The sequence below is a fragment of the Letharia columbiana genome (assembly GCF_014066305.1).
Source record: "Letharia columbiana isolate WasteWater2 chromosome Unknown Sc0000054_s0, whole genome shotgun sequence".
Lineage (NCBI taxonomy): Eukaryota > Fungi > Ascomycota > Lecanoromycetes > Lecanorales > Parmeliaceae > Letharia > Letharia columbiana.
Genome location: NW_023501099.1, coordinates 118,238 through 137,765, shown reverse-complemented (window position 1 = coordinate 137,765; position 19,528 = coordinate 118,238). Strand labels below are relative to the sequence as shown.

The 19,528-nt window shown below is 41.8% G+C and overlaps 8 protein-coding genes across 8 annotated transcripts; 3 read left to right on the top strand and 5 right to left on the bottom strand.

Annotated features, from left to right (window-relative positions):
* Nucleotides 1-795: 795 nt before the first annotated feature.
* HO173_010945 (uncharacterized protein) lies at nucleotides 796-1,474 on the bottom strand (the record flags this gene model as incomplete). The annotated part of the gene is made up of 2 exons (XM_037312830.1): nucleotides 796-1,226; nucleotides 1,282-1,474. 2 exons carry the CDS (start codon nucleotides 1,472-1,474, stop codon nucleotides 796-798), a joined length of 624 nt encoding a protein of 207 aa, XP_037160262.1.
* Nucleotides 1,475-2,519: 1,045 nt separating this feature from the next.
* Nucleotides 2,520-3,073, bottom strand: HO173_010944 (uncharacterized protein; the record flags this gene model as incomplete). Its single annotated transcript, XM_037312829.1, has 2 exons — nucleotides 2,520-2,856; nucleotides 2,922-3,073. 2 exons carry the CDS (start codon nucleotides 3,071-3,073, stop codon nucleotides 2,520-2,522), a joined length of 489 nt encoding a protein of 162 aa, XP_037160261.1.
* Nucleotides 3,074-8,903: 5,830 nt separating this feature from the next.
* On the top strand, nucleotides 8,904-9,734 carry HO173_010943 (uncharacterized protein; the record flags this gene model as incomplete). The annotated part of the gene is made up of 1 exon (XM_037312828.1): nucleotides 8,904-9,734. One exon carries the CDS (start codon nucleotides 8,904-8,906, stop codon nucleotides 9,732-9,734), a length of 831 nt encoding a protein of 276 aa, XP_037160260.1.
* Nucleotides 9,735-10,516: 782 nt separating this feature from the next.
* HO173_010942 (uncharacterized protein) lies at nucleotides 10,517-11,554 on the bottom strand (the record flags this gene model as incomplete). The annotated part of the gene is made up of 3 exons (XM_037312827.1): nucleotides 10,517-10,805; nucleotides 10,890-10,994; nucleotides 11,055-11,554. The coding sequence occupies 3 exons, from the start codon at nucleotides 11,552-11,554 to the stop codon at nucleotides 10,517-10,519; spliced, it is 894 nt and encodes a 297-aa protein (XP_037160259.1).
* A 38-nt stretch (nucleotides 11,555-11,592) lies between these two features.
* HO173_010941 (uncharacterized protein) lies at nucleotides 11,593-11,931 on the top strand (the record flags this gene model as incomplete). The annotated part of the gene is made up of 1 exon (XM_037312826.1): nucleotides 11,593-11,931. One exon carries the CDS (start codon nucleotides 11,593-11,595, stop codon nucleotides 11,929-11,931), a length of 339 nt encoding a protein of 112 aa, XP_037160258.1.
* Nucleotides 11,932-12,801: 870 nt separating this feature from the next.
* HO173_010940 (uncharacterized protein) lies at nucleotides 12,802-15,145 on the bottom strand (the record flags this gene model as incomplete). The annotated part of the gene is made up of 2 exons (XM_037312825.1): nucleotides 12,802-14,705; nucleotides 14,995-15,145. The coding sequence occupies 2 exons, from the start codon at nucleotides 15,143-15,145 to the stop codon at nucleotides 12,802-12,804; spliced, it is 2,055 nt and encodes a 684-aa protein (XP_037160257.1).
* Nucleotides 15,146-15,266: 121 nt separating this feature from the next.
* HO173_010939 (uncharacterized protein) lies at nucleotides 15,267-18,014 on the bottom strand (the record flags this gene model as incomplete). The annotated part of the gene is made up of 5 exons (XM_037312824.1): nucleotides 15,267-17,133; nucleotides 17,190-17,567; nucleotides 17,623-17,735; nucleotides 17,828-17,894; nucleotides 17,962-18,014. The coding sequence occupies 5 exons, from the start codon at nucleotides 18,012-18,014 to the stop codon at nucleotides 15,267-15,269; spliced, it is 2,478 nt and encodes an 825-aa protein (XP_037160256.1).
* Nucleotides 18,015-18,324: 310 nt separating this feature from the next.
* HO173_010938 (uncharacterized protein) lies at nucleotides 18,325-19,427 on the top strand (the record flags this gene model as incomplete). The annotated part of the gene is made up of 5 exons (XM_037312823.1): nucleotides 18,325-18,493; nucleotides 18,549-19,154; nucleotides 19,205-19,212; nucleotides 19,268-19,303; nucleotides 19,374-19,427. 5 exons carry the CDS (start codon nucleotides 18,325-18,327, stop codon nucleotides 19,425-19,427), a joined length of 873 nt encoding a protein of 290 aa, XP_037160255.1.
* Nucleotides 19,428-19,528: the final 101 nt, after the last annotated feature.

The window sequence follows — 19,528 nt, the reverse complement described above, 5'->3', positions numbered from 1 at the left end:
AAGCGAGCAGTATGTTCTTCTTCATACGAGCTCCTATGTCCCTCCATGAAGGATCTCCCTGGTAAAAACCAACTATATGGAATGAAGAAGTAGAATCAAGTCATAACGTCACGACTGCAACATCAGACGGCTTCATCGTTTGCTGGAGATGATCGATGATAATAGATGTATGAGTGTCGTAATTAGCCAATGATGTCGTACGTTGAATACGCAGGCGGATCTTATACGCGATGACAGTTATACCTGCGCCGGCTTGACATTGTTGTTAGCGTCGTATTTATTGTGCAAGCAGATCGGTAGGAAAATCTCACGCATTCTTGGACACCACAACGTTCTCGTATTTCCTCCCAACCAGTCCGTGAAACGGGTGTCACATAGTAGCTAATTCCCGGTTGCTTTTTGCCGTCTGTTAAGAGTGTCTTTTCGGTTGTCTCCGAAATGCAAAGGCGATAACCATTGAATAACGATAAGCTGTCTTCGGCGTCTCGATTGCTCGTCATGTTCTTGAGATAAACGTGTAAACTAGGGATAGTCTTGGTCAATGTAGGTTGGAAGCTTTACCAGCCTGGCTGAGTTGTACTATGGCGAGTCCATCTCTAAGGGTACTGGAACTACCCATGAGAGACGCTAGATTCCCATCAATGGCATCTATCTTCTGCAAGGATATCGCTGACACATCACTGAGGGTCCAAGTTGTTAGAGACCCTCCGAATATCTGGTCGGGAACATATGTAGAAGAGGGCTTGAGCTCTGGGATGAAGATAACTCACAGTTGAAGTGTACTGATAGCAAGACTCAGCTGTCTCGAAGATCGGAAATCATCTCTCGTAACTTCAAGGGCGTGCTCTCTCTGAAGGGGTAGAGTGCTCGACAGTTTTGCCCGTGAATCTGGTCTCCATTCCCTTTGACTGGAATCATTTTGACGTTTAGTAGCTTTGCATCGAGCTCATCAACGCCAGTCTCGCACAGATCTATGCTTGCAGTAACTCGATCGATGACTGGTTGATTGAACTTACGATCCTTTATCGTAATTTTGACTAGCCGGAAAGTCTTGGTAAGTCCTTTCAATGAAGCGCACATTGCGTCGACATCTTTCTGAGCATGCCTCCACGAGCTGTAGTATTGCAGAAGTCCTTGACAGACGGTTAAGCCGAGCGAGACAACACCCACAGCGCCGGACGCAACGGAAAAAGGGTCAGTCGTGTTTTGGGTAAATACATCGACTTCTTCAAGGGTGTATTAATCCGCACCAGCTGACAAGATTTAAGAAGGAATATTCACGTCCCTGGAGCCTCAGCGCGTGCGCCAATTCGCGCATGTGCCCCGGACTAGGCTCGCCGTCCGAACTTCCTAGAGGTACGGTCTTATTGACTGAGACGCAGTTTGCGACTCCAAGGAGACGATAGGCCAGTGACCCATCATTTATACCAGTAATGAAGTCTCTCTCGTCGAATGCTAGCCACCGCTCAGCCATTCCGAGGCGAATGCGAACCAGCGATGATGACCCCCACTACAATCCACATCAATGGCACGAAAAACGTCCAATCTTTACTCCAGGAATTGGGTGCCTCCATTCTAAATGACCCAGCCAAAGCTTGCAAAGCTGCGGAGCTTGCCGTTGTTCGTCAAACAGAATTCCGAACGCTTGGCTTGATCCGAGGGATGCCTATCTGTATCAATGCTAATGCATGGATCTCTAGCTGCAAAACTTATGCTGATGCCATCATATGGGATCTCTGACATTGGAAGCGTTAGGAGTGTGCCAAGTGGCCACTTGACTGGCGCCTTGGCACCTGCCATATATCTACATACCTGCTACCACTGTACATATTTCCTTCCTTAGCGTAAATCTCTCGGTCACATAATGCCATGACTCGCTCTGGTACGTTCACGACAAGAAGAGCTCTGAATGCGGTTTCGATCTTGAGCCTTGTGGTACCGTTTAGCTTTCCCAGTGGACTTAATTGAGAGCTATAAAAACAAAAAAGGAAAAAGGAGAGAGGGGGGGAAAGAGAGAGACAAGCTTCTGCAACTGGTTCCCGCCTTGTAGAGGCTGATTTGGGAGAGGATCAAAGTCGTAGGCAGCATTGAATAGCTGCGCGGGTGTGATTAAATGTTGTACAAGAGCTCGTTGCTTCTTCAGTGCTGGATTTGAGGGCAAAGTATAGGGCAGAGTTGTCGCCGCCATTCATGAGGGGATGCTTTGCTACGGCCTTCGTCACATAAGAATTGATGAAGGAGTCATGTAAGTCGATGTCAGCACTCATGATTCCTGATGTCTTTGCGGTCCCCATAATCCATTCGGACATTTCTTCCCGTCTTTTTTGTGAATTCATCTTTCTTGCTTACAAGCGGTTTATGGACTTCATTTGTGTGGGGAGGTATTTTCTCTTCAAAGTCTTCAAGTATGCAATGTTTCGTTAAGGCATGACAAAGAGGATCACTCACACCAAGGCGCAATGACTCCGAGGAAATGGCATTTTTAAGACTCGGCAGCTTGCTTGATACACCCTTTTTTCCTACTCAGTAAGCAAACCACTAGCATTCCCCGCCCCTAGACCTTCCTCAAATCTCTGCAAAGTGACCGCAATCCCCCTTCCGTTGCCCGCCTTCGCAAACCCTCCAGTATAGACTCTATTCAACGAAATATCAGCACAGGCACTCATCAGCAGAGTCGCGACCAAGCCGATGGAAGTCCACGTGCTGAGCTCGCTCGAATCGATCAGATCGACTGTCACCATGCAGTCTCCATGGGACCTCGTAGTGGGGAGACGACCTATATCATCGCGGCCAGCGTGGTAGAAGGATACGGGCTGAGTGGCTTGGGGGAGAGCGAGGATGGCTGCGGCGCAATTTCTGGATTCGGATTTTGCAGTCAGTATTGCGTATTTGAGGGGATTGTTCACTCGGAGCCTACGCACTGAGAAAGACCGAGGCGAAGGGCGAAGACGCGCAGAGGAGTACATTCGAAGTTGGCGGTATTTGAAGGGGTGGTGAGATTGGTGGATTGGGTGGAAGTTATTGTAACAAGGAGGGAGAGAAGGATAACCGAAAAGTGTGATAACAGGTTCATTCTGATTGAATCTTTTATGTTGGCTTCGTAGCCTCGGAGAGACAGAATTTTTTTGAACGAGATGGTATCAAGGAAACTGTCGTGCGCGGTGTTCTTAAGAAAGGTCTGGAAGTCATTAAATGCGCAAGCTTTCGCAATGTATCTTCACGCGCTAAGTGTGTAGTGTGTAGTGCGCATTGCGCTTGTGGTGTTAATGGCGGCATCATCATCCCACATCCGCTCCATTGGCCTACTGTACGTACAGCCAACGCCGCCTAAAGAGAAAATGCCAAAGCTGAGCGGCAGTCGCGTATGGAAAAAGAAGGCGCGCGTACAGACATGGGGGGCAAAGCAGAGCTTACTGAAATGAAAGAACTTACCTTCCCATATTCTTTGGGTAGACTGAACCCACCGTCGAAAAGTCGAAGACTTTCTATCGCTTGAGACCCCTGTGACTTGATCAGAGTAGATTCAACAAAGAGCGAGATGGTGTGCCGTGTCTGGAACCGGCTATCTTAAAATTTGCAGGATCAGCAGTAACTTATATCCCAAAATCTCAACTCCAGCTCAAAGGGCATTCGGAATTGTGACCGAACCCAAGTGGGTCTACCGAGAGGTCTCATCGACAGCATTATCGTGGATTGAAATAGTCTAATGTTAGTAGGACTAAGCTCCCGGGCCACAAAGCAAAAACATAGGGACTGTACCTCTCACCCTCCGTAACAATCCTCGAACTCTGCCTGTGCCAATTTAATATCTCTCTTTGCTCTTTAATTAGCGAATTAATTCTTAAGAAGTTAAGAATTCTATTTTTAAGTAGAGAATATATTCTTTAATAAGAAGAAATAATAATATATCTAATAAGGCGTTCTTATCGAAGTTAGCTTCGAACTCTATTATTAATAATAGATTTATTTAATTATCTTAATTATAATTAATATAAACTTTAAGATATTACTTTAAAATAGCGTTAGCGTTCTCTATCTATTTATTAATTTTAAGATAAAATATAATAAAGAGTTTAGATTTAATTCTAATTCTTTTATATAGTCTTCTCTAGAAATATATTATAAACTAGATACCTCGATCGAAGATAATAATAAATAAATATTCTTTCTCTCGCTATATAAATTCGATAAAGATTTAAACTACTATCTTTACTTTTAGAGAGTTAAAAAACGAATTTCTTCTTCTTATTAAGTCTATTTATAATTATTATAATATATTAATAAAGATATCTATATCTAAGATAAATAGATAATAATATAATAAAGTTAATAAAAATATCTTATTAGTATTATTCGGAAATAAAAAGAAATTTAAGTAAATCTTACTTATTCTCTTTATAAGTTTTAGATCTTTTATAAATATAATAGCTCTTAATATAGCGAGTAACGAAATTCGTTATTCTTATTTAATAGTAAAGTCTACTTATTTTATTATAGATTAATAATCTATTAATATAGCCTTCGAGTAAAGAGTTATAAATATCTCTAATAATTTTAATTCGTAATTCGAGAATATTCGATATATATAATCTATTATTAATATATAATAATCTATTATAAAGATAATAATTACTTAATTTTAGCTTAAGATTATTCTTAATTATTTTAAATAATAACTTTCTCTATTTAGATATCTTTAATTAAATAATTTTTTAAGCGATATTATTATAATTATAAGCGTTTTTTATTTAATATAATAACTTAGAAGTATTAATAGTAGAGACTTCTCTCAATTCTTCTATAAACTCCTCTTAAGAAGTCTCTATCGAGGCCCTTAATAATAATTCTTTATTAGACTTCTTATTATTAATATTATTTTATTCGCTAAATTTATATAATATTATAGCTAGAGAGATAATACTTTCTCTTATATTATTTAGAAGTATAATAATAAGATATATAATATTCTTAATATCTTCGTTAAGATTATTATTTTTAAGAATTATATAATATTAATAATAAGTATAATTATTATTCTTATTTTTAGATAGATCTTTTACTTATTAAATAAGACTATTAGATTTAATACTTTATTTTCTCTAAACGATAAATAATATAAAAGTTAAATTTAAATAAAAACTTTATCTATCTTACTTAACGAAAGTTAAGTTATTTAAAAAATATAAAGTATTATAAGTTCTTATAATCTAAAATAACTTTAATAAGATTCTCGATAGAGGTATTAGCTAGCTTAGAATATTATTTCTCGAAGATCTATATTATAATTATAAGTTTCTTATTATAAATATTATAGTTATACTCTATAGAAGATATCTTTTTAAAGAGAAATATTATAGATCTAAGTACTTTATCTTTATCTTCTTATAATAAAATAATAATAATTATAAAATTAGACGCGTTTATTTCTAGTTAAGTCTTTTTATTTAAATTAAAATAAATAAGTATAGAGATAGTAGTAAAAGCTTTCTTAAGTATTTCGAAAGCGAGTTATTTAGAGTATTCTTAAGTCTATAAATAGATAAAGTCTTTCTTCTATTAAGTATAAGTAAGATTTATTAGAGATATAACGATTTTAGAATACTTCGTAATAAACTTTTAATAGAAATTAGCGAATTTTAGAAATACTTATATATCTTTAATATATCTAAATTTCTTTTATTAAGTAATAATCTTAATTTTCTTTATATTTATTTCTACTTCTTTTATAATAATAATTAATTCTAGATATTTAACTCTAATAATATAAAAGTTATATTTATTAATATTAAGATAAAGGCTAGCTTATTAAAGTTTCTTTAATATCTTTTCTATATATTAAATATACTTATCTTTAATATTATTATAGATAAGAATATCGTCTAAATAGATAATATAGAATATATTTAGATATTCGCGTAAGATATTATTAATAAATATTTAAAAAGTAATAGAGGTATTATATAACTCGAAAGATATTATTATATATTCGAATAGACTATATCGAGTAAGAAATACGATTTTTTTCTTATAATTCTTTTTTACTCTAATTTCGTTAAAAGCGACTATAATATCGAATTTATTATATATCTTCGCCGCGTATAATTTAGCGAAAATCTTTTTAATTAATAAGAGAGTATTTTAATTAGAGATAATAAGTATATTAAAAGCTCTATAGTTTATATATAGTCTAAGTTCTCTATCGAATTTCTTTATAATTAGAATAAATATTACGTAAAGAGAAGTACTTAATCTAATATAGTCTTTTTCTAATATCTTATTAATATATTTCTTTATAACTAATATCTAGTCTTTAAAGAGTCTATAAACTCTTTTCGATAATAAAATAACTTCTTTTTTAAGATATATTTTATAGTCGATAAAGCGATAAGTAAGAAGTTTATTAGTTTTAATAAAATTCTAAATATCTAACTATTTATAATATACTATAAAAACTTATTTTTATAGCTATTTTATAATTAAAGGTTTCTTTCTTAACTTATAAAAGAATTTTTTATAATCTTTTATTATAATAGCGGCGATATTAATAATAAACTTCGCTTTCTTATTAATAAAGTTAAAAAGTTATTTAAAGTCTTAAAGCTATATAATAATAACTTAATTCTCTAATTTCTTAATTATCTTAATAAAGATATAGATAAAGATCTCTATTATATTCTTTTTTTTAAATATAATCTTTACTATATAATTTAAATTCTTTTTTAAAAATTTATTATTACTCTAAATAGTAATAGATTTATTATATAATAAATAGTTAAATATATAATAATCTAAATTAAATATAATAATTCTAAATCTAAAGAATATATAAGAGTTATACTATTCTAGTTATAATATTTCTAGAATAATATTAAATTATTTTAATAAGATAATTAAGTATTAAAGTTCTTCTATATAATCTTCTAAGATAAGTTTTATTAAGACTATATATATAATATTAAAAATAAAAATAGATTTATTATTAACTAGTTATAATCTATAGAATTATATTAATACTACTTTAAATAACTTATTTACTTTAATAAAAGATATATTTATAAAGCTTAATATTAAAGCTTTAATATTTAAGAGATAATTAATCTTAATCTATTTTATTAATATAATAATTTTTCTATAAAAGTCTAATTAACGTTTATTTTATAAAGAGGTTTCGATAATAATAATATACGCGGATAGAGAGATAAAAGCGAGTATTCTTTCTATTTCTAACTCTTTAATTCTTATATATAAGACTTTTAGATCTCTAACGACGACTTAACTAGAGATATTTAATTTTTTAATTCTTATAATAATTTAATAAAGATATTCTTCTTAACGTCGACGGCTTTTAGAATTATATTAACTTATTCTTTTATTAATAAATCTATATTCTTATATAGAATACTATTATCGCTAAAACGATATCTAATCTTTAGATACTTAAAATATCTATCTTCTTTTCGAATTCTATCTATTAATAGCTTAAGATACTTATATTCTTATATATTAGAATTTTCGATAGTAATATTATTATTTCTTTTAGTAAAGAAAGTATTACGTTAATTATTTAAGGGGATAAAGTTCTTATTAGTTTTATTAATCTCTTTCTTACTTTTTAAATCTAATATATTATTAATAGCTCGAAGATTTATATTTAGTACTTATAGAAAAATAATTAATTCTCGAAAAGTGCTAGAAGACTATTCTAAAATTCGATATCTTAGATATATAGAGATTAATCGTTTTAGATTAAATATCTTATAAATATTAGTAAATCTTAAGAGAGCGATAGCTATAGAGAATCGTACGTAGAAGTTCTTAAACGATTTCTTCTTATCTATTACTTCTATATTAAATTTAGAATTAAATATCTTAATATTCGATTTAATAATCTTATTATATATTTCGAATATATTATCTAATTTATTAATTATTTCTTAAATAATTTAATATAAATCTAAGATATCTTTATTTACTCTTATTTTAATAATATTATAAGTAGTAAACTTATAATAATCTTATATATAATCGATTTTCTTAAGTTTAATAAGAAAGATTATAGCGCTTTATCTAAACTTCGCTTTAAGATATTAACGCTAGCTATTCTACTTATTTCGATTATTAATATTATAAAAATTCGAGATATCGAGATATCGTTTATTTAATTCTATATTCTCTACGCGATTCGTAATAGAGATATAGTATAAGTTTCGATAGATATTATTAATAAGAATACTCGACTAATAAAATATAATCTTTATATCTTTCTTATCGAAGTTTTTTAAATTAGCTAATATATAAGATTATTACTTCTTTAGCTATTACTCTTTACGCTTTAAGTCTTACTTAAATTTCTTATTTTCTTTAATAAGTTTTATAATATTAATACGATATCTATTATATAAACCTCGAAGTCTATTATTAATTTCTCGCTTATAAAATAATTAATTATTACTATTACTTAGCTAAATAGTAATTATTAATATCTTTATCTTAGTATAAGCGATATTCTAATTAAGTTATTTATTTTATTATTAAAATATCTTAATATTATAATTAGTAGTTCGAAAACTCTCTACTAGAGTTTTTAATTTATTATATTAAGTATTAGAAGTTTCGATAGCGCTTTTTATAAAATTCTATAAATTAATAATAAAGATAAAGATTATAATTAACTCTTCTTCGATAATATTTATAAGTTATACTTCGATATAATTTAAATTAGATTCGATAGTATATCTTCTAGAGATAGAACGCTTTCTCTTACGTTCTTCGAGTGTACCATCAGCAGTCACGACCAATAAACCAAAATTGACATTGAACAGTATGGGCTCCCGAACTTCAAGCGCAACAAGTTCTGGCCGAATTAACCGACTGTGACAGATCTCACTGTCCCGAAAACTCTAATGCAACTCCAAGAACGGACGGGGCTGACAACCCTGTCTAGCACTTTTCACCGGTTCATAGAGCTACCTGTCGAGATTCGCCTTCTGGTCTACAACGAGTTGATGGTCCAAAACATCGACCTATATCGCGCCACATGCGACTTCTGCCCAGCGCACCGCACCAACTTCACATACAACGCCAACATCGTCTACGCAGAGATACTCAGGACAAGCAAGCAGGTCTACACCGAGACGCTACCCATACTCTACTCCAAGAATACGGTTCATATGAAGTGCCTGGAGTGTGAGAACATGGACCATCCCCCACTCTGGGCTTGCTTAAATGAGCCGAACCACATCCTTACTGAGTTGATTGAACATTTCTATTCGCATGTCAAGGACATCGCTATTGCATATAGGATAATCGAGTATGAGCCATACGATCGTATCATAGAATTCCCTGTCGAATGGCCCACAATCGAGCATGATATATTGGAACGCTACGAGAACACGGAGCACATTAGTCTACGAGTTCGACTATGCTACACCTCTGACGCTACATTCGATCTCGTCCGTCGAAGCTGCAAATCCACGAGCGAGTGTGTCCCGGACTACAACAGCGTGCTTGCGGAACACCGTGCATACCTCGCAGACTACGACGACCATAGGTCGTTACTGGCAGCCCTAAAGGAGACATGCGACGCGGTAGTACTGTCTCATGCCCAAGGACAGTTGAAAAATACGGCATTTGCCGTGCAAAAGATCCGTTGGAAGCCATTATCAGAGGACGCGAAGGAAGTTGTGCTGTGTCTAGGACGCGAGAAAAACAGCGCCGACGACACGTTAATCTAGTAGCTTCTCGCCAAGCTCGATCTTCAGAGCCGAGAGGGAGGCAAAGGCATTGATAGATTTGGCCGGTGTTTGATTGTCTGACACACTCATCACGTGCATTGAGTAGGGTACATGGTGGGGTATGGGCCTTGACGAAAATCTCCCAGGAAATGTGCTGAACAGGAGCTCGATGACAGGGATGGGTAATAATCCTCGCTGAGAATGGCTCGCATCTGCAATGTACCCTGGCTATACGGTCTACATTATTGCGACTGGAGAGACAAGTCGCGCAGTCCATTGATAGTATGGTAGCTAGTCCAACTCTCATCGATACAACCCTTTCGTATCCCAGCCACCGCTCCTTGCCTACATCCCCTAGTCTCTGTGGCACAAGCGTAAAAGACTAGGTCAGTGTTCTTCCCGACGAACGCCTAACTGCTACAAGAAATACACAATGAAAAGTGATAACGGAAACCTACTCAGGGATCTTGCTGCATCGCGTGCTAAATAGGACCCTTGACAGTTTCCGGACTGGACACCTCTCGGTATAAAATTACATCGTTCTAGCAGAGTTGCCTGGGTGCATCATTAGATATACTCCACGATTTCACCGAGCATCTTATAGCGCGCATGTTACTGCGCAGCTTCTGGTGACCGTTTAGCTCTAGAAATCCCTCCACGTTGGAAGAATCTTCCAGTAGCACTGAAGCCCATGGCGCGCATGCAGATGGTGCCCACGCCCATGGCGATCATCTTCGGGGGAAGGAAAGCGACTTCCGACGCTCTTCAGCTGAGGCCAAGCGTCAGACTTGGGGGTGAAGCGTGCCATCAACCACCCCAGCTGCAGCTCCCATCGCCGTCAGCTTCTCCGTCGGTTCTTCCTCTCCGCCGTCCAGTGCCTCCTGTCTCTTCCCTCTATCTTCCAACGTCCTCAAAAAGGGCCGGCGGTACTGGACACCTGTCGTAGACAAAGACGCGAAAGAATACAAACGACGCTGCGGCGACGTGGTGCGCTCTGAATGCCGCGGCGGTGAAGACGGGGTGCGGAAATTGAGAGCGAGGCAAAGCTTTGGTTCGACTTTTGTTGAAGGTCTGGGAAACACCAATGTTAGGCCGTTGGTGATGCTTCGATATTACCAGCGTCGTACAGCTCTCGTCGAAAGTAGTTCTAAGCACCTCTTGGGACCGGCAGAAGCCCGACTAGACTTAAGCCATGAGGGATCGGTTTTCCAGTCCCAGTCGCCGATGCGTCTCTTGAGGGCAAGCTTTCCAAACATGGTTCTACATGGAAGCGTTTTCGTCAGCTCAACGTTTTTCACGACGAGGACTGAATCTGCGAACCTCCTGACTCTGCGTTTTCTGCACTTGGTCCTCGTTCCGTGCTCCGTAGAAATGTAACGTTGGCCGAGAAGGGACAAGAACTCCTCATCAACAAGCTTGCGATCGAGGCTCCCGATGGTACAAACTGTTGGTTTAGAGGCTTGAAACGGTCCAGATTGAAGCTTTACAGATGGTTCGTATCTCACTCCTTGCTGGGCAACGCGCGCTAGTTTGGCTGCATCGGTGTCCTGACTCCGGAGTCGACTCCAACCCTGAAGGTTCTTCCTCGAAACCTCGACTTGTAGGCTACTTCGTATGGCATAGGAGCTATTTCTTGCCCATGACCAGTGATATGCGAGGAAGGACTTGATGGAAATCCTTGGGTGGATTGGCCCCTCCCACCGCAAATAATTTGAAGACTGCGAGACACGTAAATTGTTGAATAGCGCACTTCGATCTACCATTTCTTGATCCAAAATACACGCCCACGCCTCCGACTGTGGCCGACCAGTCGCCTCCATCAAAGCGAGACAAGCTACTTTTTCAACTGCAAACCACCATGTTCCTCCCGAGGGCAGAAGGCTTCAAGAACGCGTACATCGGAGAGCTTAGTGACGGGTGCTCCGTGGGCTGTGCGATCTTACTGGATCCTCACAACGGCAAAGATCCTCCGTCAGTCACCAAACAGGACAACGGGCCACATCGGCGCTGGCGTCTGCAACACTTTCACCCGCCGGCATCAAGTATCCCCAGCCATGGCCACTGCCTGGTTTCGAATCAGAAAACGGTGATCAGAGAGATAAAGGCAAGGTTGAGCAGATGGTCAAGTATGGAGCTGTCATTGGCGCATGATTGGCTTCTGGGGTATACCAGGCAGATTCGTGGGAGTGCGATCTGACCAAAAGATCCTTGCCAGTAACGAAGCTGCATGGGATATTTGAGGATCTGGGTTTTACATTAGATGCAGGAGGGGATGGTGGGAGGTTATATGGAAACCGCAAGTCTTTCTCATTTCATTCCACCATAGAAATCCATCTACCATTAATCTATGCTTGAAGAAGTGACATACCGTCTGATTGCCTATCTATCAGGGAAAAAACACCAGTTACCGAATCACCTTGCCCTCCACTTTCCACTTCCTCTGAAGACAACAATCTCTCCGTTCAGGGAATGTGTGACGGGACGAGTTGCTGGCTACTCTGGAGACTGTCTGCTACTCTACACGAGCGGCGTAGTTGAATCCTCTAACGGGAAATGTGTTAGAGAAGAAGCAGCAGCACGCTCTCTCTTCCTCCACCCTCCAACCAGGGTAAGGTAACCATCAATCAGCACAGATACACAAAAAGCGAAGTGCTTGCTTCCTGTCGCATCAAGCGAACTGTCTACCTAATGCTTGCTAGAAATACAAATACACCTAGGGCTCAGCACCCGACAATACAAGCGCTTTGTACGCCGAGCTCAACAGCCAAGCTCCTCCCTATCATGTCCATCGATGCTGAATGATACCAATCACAAGACGTTCCTTCTCAAAACAGGCTTTACGGCCACTGAAGATCCAAGCTCTTTGTAGCTCAATATGCCGAGCTCCTATCAGCCTACCAATGCTGATACCATTCGCAAGAAACGTCGGTTTCCTTTCAGCCCAGTCCAAATTGCGGTACAATGTTATATTTCCCTTATCGGGCTCATTTTCCATCTCTTCAAAAGCTTCGCACGAAGCCTTACATATTCCCTGCAACGAAGCCATCTCCAACAACATTCTTGGCTCCTAGTGAGCACTCCCAAACAATAACCTTCTGTTTTTCTTCAACAACGCGTTCAGCTTCTTCTCCACAACCTCCGTTTCCTTCCTACTAAGCGACAAATCCTGCTCAGCCCTCTCAACGCTAACGCTTGGAATTCTCTTCAGGAAACTCTCATCTCTAGACCCCTCCATAGCGCCATACTTCTGCATTTGCGCAGAAAGAGGTGTAGGTCCTGGCGCAGGAGCAGCAAAATGGTTGGGCAGCTTCTGGTCTTCCGAAGAAGCCCGAGATGTAAACCGTGCAACAGGCAGACTAACTTGTGGAAGAACAGGGACGAGACCGGCGAGAGCTTGATTAGACGGTACATCACCGTTCGCCAAAGCTTGCTTTCTCAATTCAAGATAGCGCGCTGCTTGGGCGGCAGTCAAGCCACGCAGAGCGCTGCGGTCCGGGAGCACGACCACATGGTTGGTTGGGCTTTTTTGGATAGTGATTGCCTCGCCTTGGTCCAGAGAGTGCATCTGGCTGTCCGAAACCATTGAATCATCCGCAACAGCTAGATCTAGCTCAAGGCCTTCGAAACGGTAATTGAGTCCGGGGACACTCTTGAAAAGCTCGGACACGGTGGAACTGAGCTCACCGGATTTCAATAGACTGGCAAAGATTGATGCAGCTGTGAGTGAGGCTTTTTGCGGATCATTTGAAGCCGGAGTGGCGGGACTTGACGGTGTGTCCGGCTCTTTCATGTCTGCTGCAATCTTGGAGGCTGTCTTCTTGCCCTCTCTAATTGGTGTGACCGGCTCCGCTTTTTCCTCCACTGCTTCTTCTTCTTTGGGCACAGGAGATGTCGGCCGTGTGACGGTAGGCGTAGAGTCTGCACTACCCTGCGTCTTTTCTTTCTTTGCCTTCTTCTTTCTTCCAATAATAGGTGCCTGCATTGGCTCCTCAACCTTGGCAGGAATCTCCTCGACTTTGGAGGCTTCTTCCGCCTGCTTTGCACGTGCTTGTCTCTCTTTCTTTTGCTGACTCTTTGTGACTTGCCTCACAGGTGCTGATCCGACCTTACTTGGAGGAGGCGAATTAGCTCGAGACAATGTTGTAGAGGCAAACGACATGTTGTCCCAGAACTTCTCGCTCGCTGGTGTCCCAGGCCGGTCGATGGAAGTGATACTGGGCCGTCGCGATGGCTGCTTACTCGTAATCGTAGGAGCCATTGCAGGCGAAGCTGGTCGTGTTTCGGCCTTTGGCAAAGGAGGTACACGGGTTGGTCGAAATTGGTTTGGGCGCGTCGCAGATGAAGCAGATGCCTGTGAAACAGCTGTGGCAGGAGTAGGGGGCTGAGAAGGCCCGGGGCCGCTTACTACTCCTGCAATGTCTGTCGCATTTTTATTCTTCTTCGTTGCATCCTTGGCTGCAGCAATATCGAGCTTGCTAGGCCGCGATTTCTTGTCCGCGGGCTTGGAAGAGTTAGCAGGCGAGGTTTTACTTGGTTTCGGTGCAGTCTTGGCCTCGGGCATGCCCAAGGATGCTGCGTCTTCCTTTGGCTTGGATTTCACACTGGCTTCGGGCACTGAATGAATACCGGGCTCGGTACTGCCGGCTTGCTCGCTCTGTTGCGGGTCTTTTTGCATGGATGTGGGTTTGGAAGAAGGATTTGGAAGAACAGGGATGACTGGCTTGATAGCTGCACTGGTTGTGACTTTGCGTTGAGGGCGAGGAGGTGCGGGGGGTGGAGGTTGCGGAGCAACCAAGGGCGGGAAGTCTTGAGGTAGTGATAGTCCTGGATTGACTGGCGTATGGGTTGGAGTGATCTTAACGGCAGGCTTGCTTGACAAAGAAGTTACTATAGGTGTAGTGAATGAGGAGTCCGTGAGCGGACGATTGATTGGTTGAATTGAGTCCTGCCGAGAGGAAAAGTTTGATGAGTCTAGACAGACAACAGTCAGCAAAATATCTTCAGATTGATGAGCGAATAGTGGTTAATGACAGATTGAAAAGACAAAGTCCTCCCGCAAAAGCGAGCATAGGCCCCAAGCACTTATCGAGCCACGCTCTATGTACTTTAAAGGAATTATAACGCCGATTCACACAGGCTGCGACCGCCGGTCTCATCATGGCATTAGGAAAAGGAAGGTTCTAAGTGGCAAAGATTGTGTGAGAAAATAGACTGATATTTTCCTGCCTGATATCAGGTCAAGGAAGGGATGCTTACATACATGACGCTGGCCACGATGAGAATGACGGTGTAGTGGTATCATGTAACCAACCGCAGCCCTGCTGTGATGCCTTGAAGGGAAAAGAGCGGGTCCCTGGTAGATGCTCTCCCAGATCATGCCAGTGGCTTTGATGCCACTCCCGAGACGCCATGATCTCCTCTTTCTTTTGTCTTCGGGCCCATGCTCGCTAAATGACCACGAAAGGAAGATTGCGCCATCATCAATGAATAAAAGTCCAGAAAAGGACCTCGGGTCGAAAATAAAGACCTTGATCACAGTTGCCACCGGCCGCCGTAGCCTCCTCCGTATAGCATACTGTTCGGATTGTACCCACCTTGACCTTGGGCGCCAAATTGCCCCTGCCCTGCAGCGCCGTGGTGCATTCTAGCTTGTAAGATACTCGGGTCCGCAAGATCAACTATACCACCTCCCCCAGAGGAGGAAGTGTTAGCATGTCTGTGCTTCTTCCCCTTCTTCTTCTGCTTTTGGAGGTGATGGTCTTGATAACCGTAATGGCCACCAATTTGAGACCCATACAGCGAGCTAAGAAGGCTTGAGGCAGGGGCATCGGAAATCATGGGCTGTTGAGTAAAAGGAAGTTTGAACTCACGCTTTCCAATGTCAGACCCTTGTCCATTGATACTTCCGTTCCGAGTCCGTAGCAATTCACGCATAAGGTCGTCGTTGGTGTTCTTTCCGCCAATGTTGCCGCCGAAACCAGCACTGCCGCCCATGGCACTAGCAAAGCCATGTCCTTGGCCGAACATTCCGCCTCCGCTGATGGGTGGTGTGCCGCTAGATTTGAGGCCTGGAGGTGGACCTTGAACACCGCTATAGAAATGGTTGCCGTGAACATTTGATTGGAGTTGCTGGTTTTGAAAGTGCTTATTCTGGTTTCCAGGCATCATGGCAGCTTGTTGGGCCATCAGCTGGGGATTCGCTGCTGGTTTCACTGTTGTTGATGCTGATGCGGAGTCGTTTGCGAATGTGTAACGCGAGGCTTGTCTTCCGTGCCCTTGCGCAGTATTGAAAGCTTGGTTTTGCACCTGGAAAGGGTTGGATTGTTGATGATGGTGTAGACTAGTGTTGCCGGTATACCCTGGTTGATACTGGCCGTTGTTTACGGGGCTCTGCTGATTGCGGCTTTGTGAGCGTAATAGAGAAAGCTGATGCTGCTGTTGAGGGGTAAGGGTCCGAGCAAGGCTGGCTGCGTTACTGCCTGGAAAGTTGGTTCCTCCAAAAGAGAAGCTGCTTGAAGATCCAAAAGGCGGCTGTATCACACTTCGTTGCTGAGCACTTATACGTCCAGAGTTATCATTCGGCTCGTCTTGAGTCTCTGGCTCCCCTCCTAGTTGTAAGCTTCCACTTGCTGGAGCCTCCTCGTCTTCTGTAGCAGACATTGCGCCTATCACGTTCCGCTCCTCTTCTTGCTTTTGACGTTCCAGCTCTTGTTCTTTTGCCATGCGGTAGCGCACGAGTCCTCCATGGTCATCGAATAATGGAGGGTAAGCATCAATCTCCTTGAGGTCATCCTCACTGTAGATTGAACGGTCGAAAGTGAACTTGAACGAGGAATTCACCAAGGTCTTCATCGCAGGCTCCAGGGTGTAACTTGGCCGAAGAGGAGCAGGCCGCACGGTAAGCGTTTGGGGTGGATTGTTCGAAATCGGATCAGGAGGCGGAGGCTCGGACGGGACTTGTCGTGTCTCTGCAGATTGCACCGGGACGCTTGGATTTGTGATGACTGGACTGGAAGCAGCCACGCTCGCAGGCTTGCTCGATCTGGTGCTCTCATTCTGCGCATTCTTCGCAGCCCAGCTCGCCGATGAAGGAAGAGCAGATCCGTCACCACTATCACTTCGACTCATGGCTTCATCACGAGCGACTGCTTGGGACGCTGCGGAGATGCTCTGTGGGGCTTGCTGAGGTGGAGGCTGTGCCTGCGGTGGTTGTTGATTAGGTCTTGCTGACGCCTGCTGAGCTGGTCGCTGTGTGGACAGAGCGTTCATGGATGAAAGATCCGCTCGGCTGAAACTGTCGTTATCTTCGCCAGTCTCGTGAAGGAATGTGCAGTTTCGATTGCCACAAGTCTCACTGCGTAGGAAGGCAGAGCAGTATTTGGTCGTGCCGTATTGAGCTCTGATTTCGAGTTAGAATTGAGGTTGCCTCCACAATCAGTAAAGGTATTCACTCACCTCAGCGTTCGTTCCGAATTCTGTGAGCCGTCCACTGCAGCAATACACTTTGCAGCATCCTCTCTATTTTCGAAAGTAACGTAGACACCAATTGAGTTATTATTGTTGTTGGCGTTGTTCTGCCCCTCTTTTGCTTTGCTGACAACTATTTTCGTGATCTTGCCATATTGCCCAAAGTATTGAGAGCCTCTCAGTGTCCGTAAAAACTCTTCCTCGCTGCTTTTCTGGCTGAGGCCAACGACATATACGAGGTTTTTCTGGACCACTCTTATGCCTGCAAGGTTTTTTCGGTTGAGCGTTTCCACTTGTCTCTGCTCAGTTTCTTTCTTCCGTGCCATGGCTTTCTTCCTGGCTTGTAGCGCAATGTCGGCCTTCTGTCTGGAGAGGAGATGGTCAGTTGATGAACCTGTTTGAGAGATAGAAATAGGCCTACTCTTCGGGACTGACAATCTTCCATTCGATGCTTTGGTCATCATAAGGTCTTCGACATGCGGGGCACAGGCCATTCATGTGATTCTTGATGTTGTTGTAGCAGAATTGGCATACCTGGAGTAACAAGGCAGTCAGTACAATAATCGCGATGTGTAGCTCCAGGAGCCGAGTTTGTAAGTTGGGGAGATGAATAATCTACAACATACTTGGTAGCCGCATGGGCATGGCCTGAAATTTTTGTCTGACAGGTCAAACTCCTCCACGCACAGAGGACTAGGTGTGGAACCATCAGCTGATTGTCCTCAAGCTTGGTGGATCGGAATATAGAAGCAGGACTAACCATGATTCGTCAGAGTCATCAATGAAGGCGTCTTGTTGAACACGACCTGCCATTGTGAAAGGGCAGGGCAAGGGGTGCGCAATGCGTGAGGTGGAGAATGAGGGATTAAAGAAGTGAACCGGTATGAAGATGTCATTAAAGTAATATTGAAAGACTCCTGAGCACCGTGCTGTAAACAATGAAGGGAGTGAAATTGTTGAAGATGTAGAAGAAGTGAGGCAAGGTCAAAGTTGCAACTTCAGCATACAGCGCTAGTGCTAATCCACGCGCTAAACCCGATTGGGTCACCTGCATGAGAATCGCATCACCAGTGTACCACCTCCGTTTGCAAGCCTGTCTCAACCCGTTGACAGTTCAACAACAATGGCCGTGAGACTGAGTGCTGCAACATCCGTCAAAAACGTTGCTCGAATATTTGCTAAGCAACCCCCACAACTATCCAAGACCCGTCAATTCACATGTACCGCAATTCGAGCTAAGGAGGTAGCTAATCAAGATGAGCTGCCAAATCTGCGCCATGCTCAGCGGCCTCGTAAGTGTTAGATGCTCTGAATTGATACTGAGGCTATGCTGATATACTTTGACAGCTGGGGGCAAGCTTCATGCGCCAGTTGTGAACCCAACCGACAAGTTCCAAGAGAAAGCAGCCAGCCTCCACACCTATGGCCAATACCTTCTCTCTTGCATGCCTAAATACATCCAGCAATTCTCCGTATGGAAGGACGAGCTTACTATATACATTCCGCCGACCGGCGTCATTCCCGTCATATCCTTCCTCAAATACCATACCGCAGCCGAATACACGATGGTGGCGGACATAACCGCTGTGGACTACCCCACAAGGAGCAATAGATTTGAGGTTGTCTACAACCTCCTCAGTGTCAGGCACAATTCTAGGATTAGGGTCAAGACATACGCTGATGAAGCTACACCGGTGCCGAGCATAACATCACTTTACGATGGAGCCAATTGGTATGAGAGGGAGGTGTATGATCTGTTTGGGGTGTTCTTTGTGGGGCATCCGGATTTACGGAGAATTATGACTGATTATGGATTCGACGGACATCCATTGAGGAAAGACTTCCCATTGACGGGCTATACAGAGATCCGTTATGATGAAGAGAAAAAGAGGATTGTAGTGGAACCATTGGAATTGACGCAAGCATTCCGAAATTTTGAGGGAGGAACAGCAGGTAAGATCTCTACGCCAAAACCTTATGTTGCCCATGCTAATACTCAAAAGCCTGGGAGGTAAGCATAACCTTGGCATCGGAGACACCGGAGTGGTCACTGACAGAACCTATAGCAAGTTGGCCCAGGCAAAGACAGGAAGCCAGAAGAGGTACGTCTACACTAAAACCTCTTGACCACTCTGCACGCACACTGCGTCGTGTTGCTAATACTCTTGGTAGTTTCAACTACCCACTCCAAAACCGGAGGAGAAGAAAGAAGAGCCAAAGAAGTGATTCCAAGAAGCGGCTTTTATTCGCGTTCTGGCCCGTTTGTGAGGCGTGGCCCCCTTTCAAAGCGGGTTTTGTATATAGAGGTAACTTCGAGCAATGCTTCC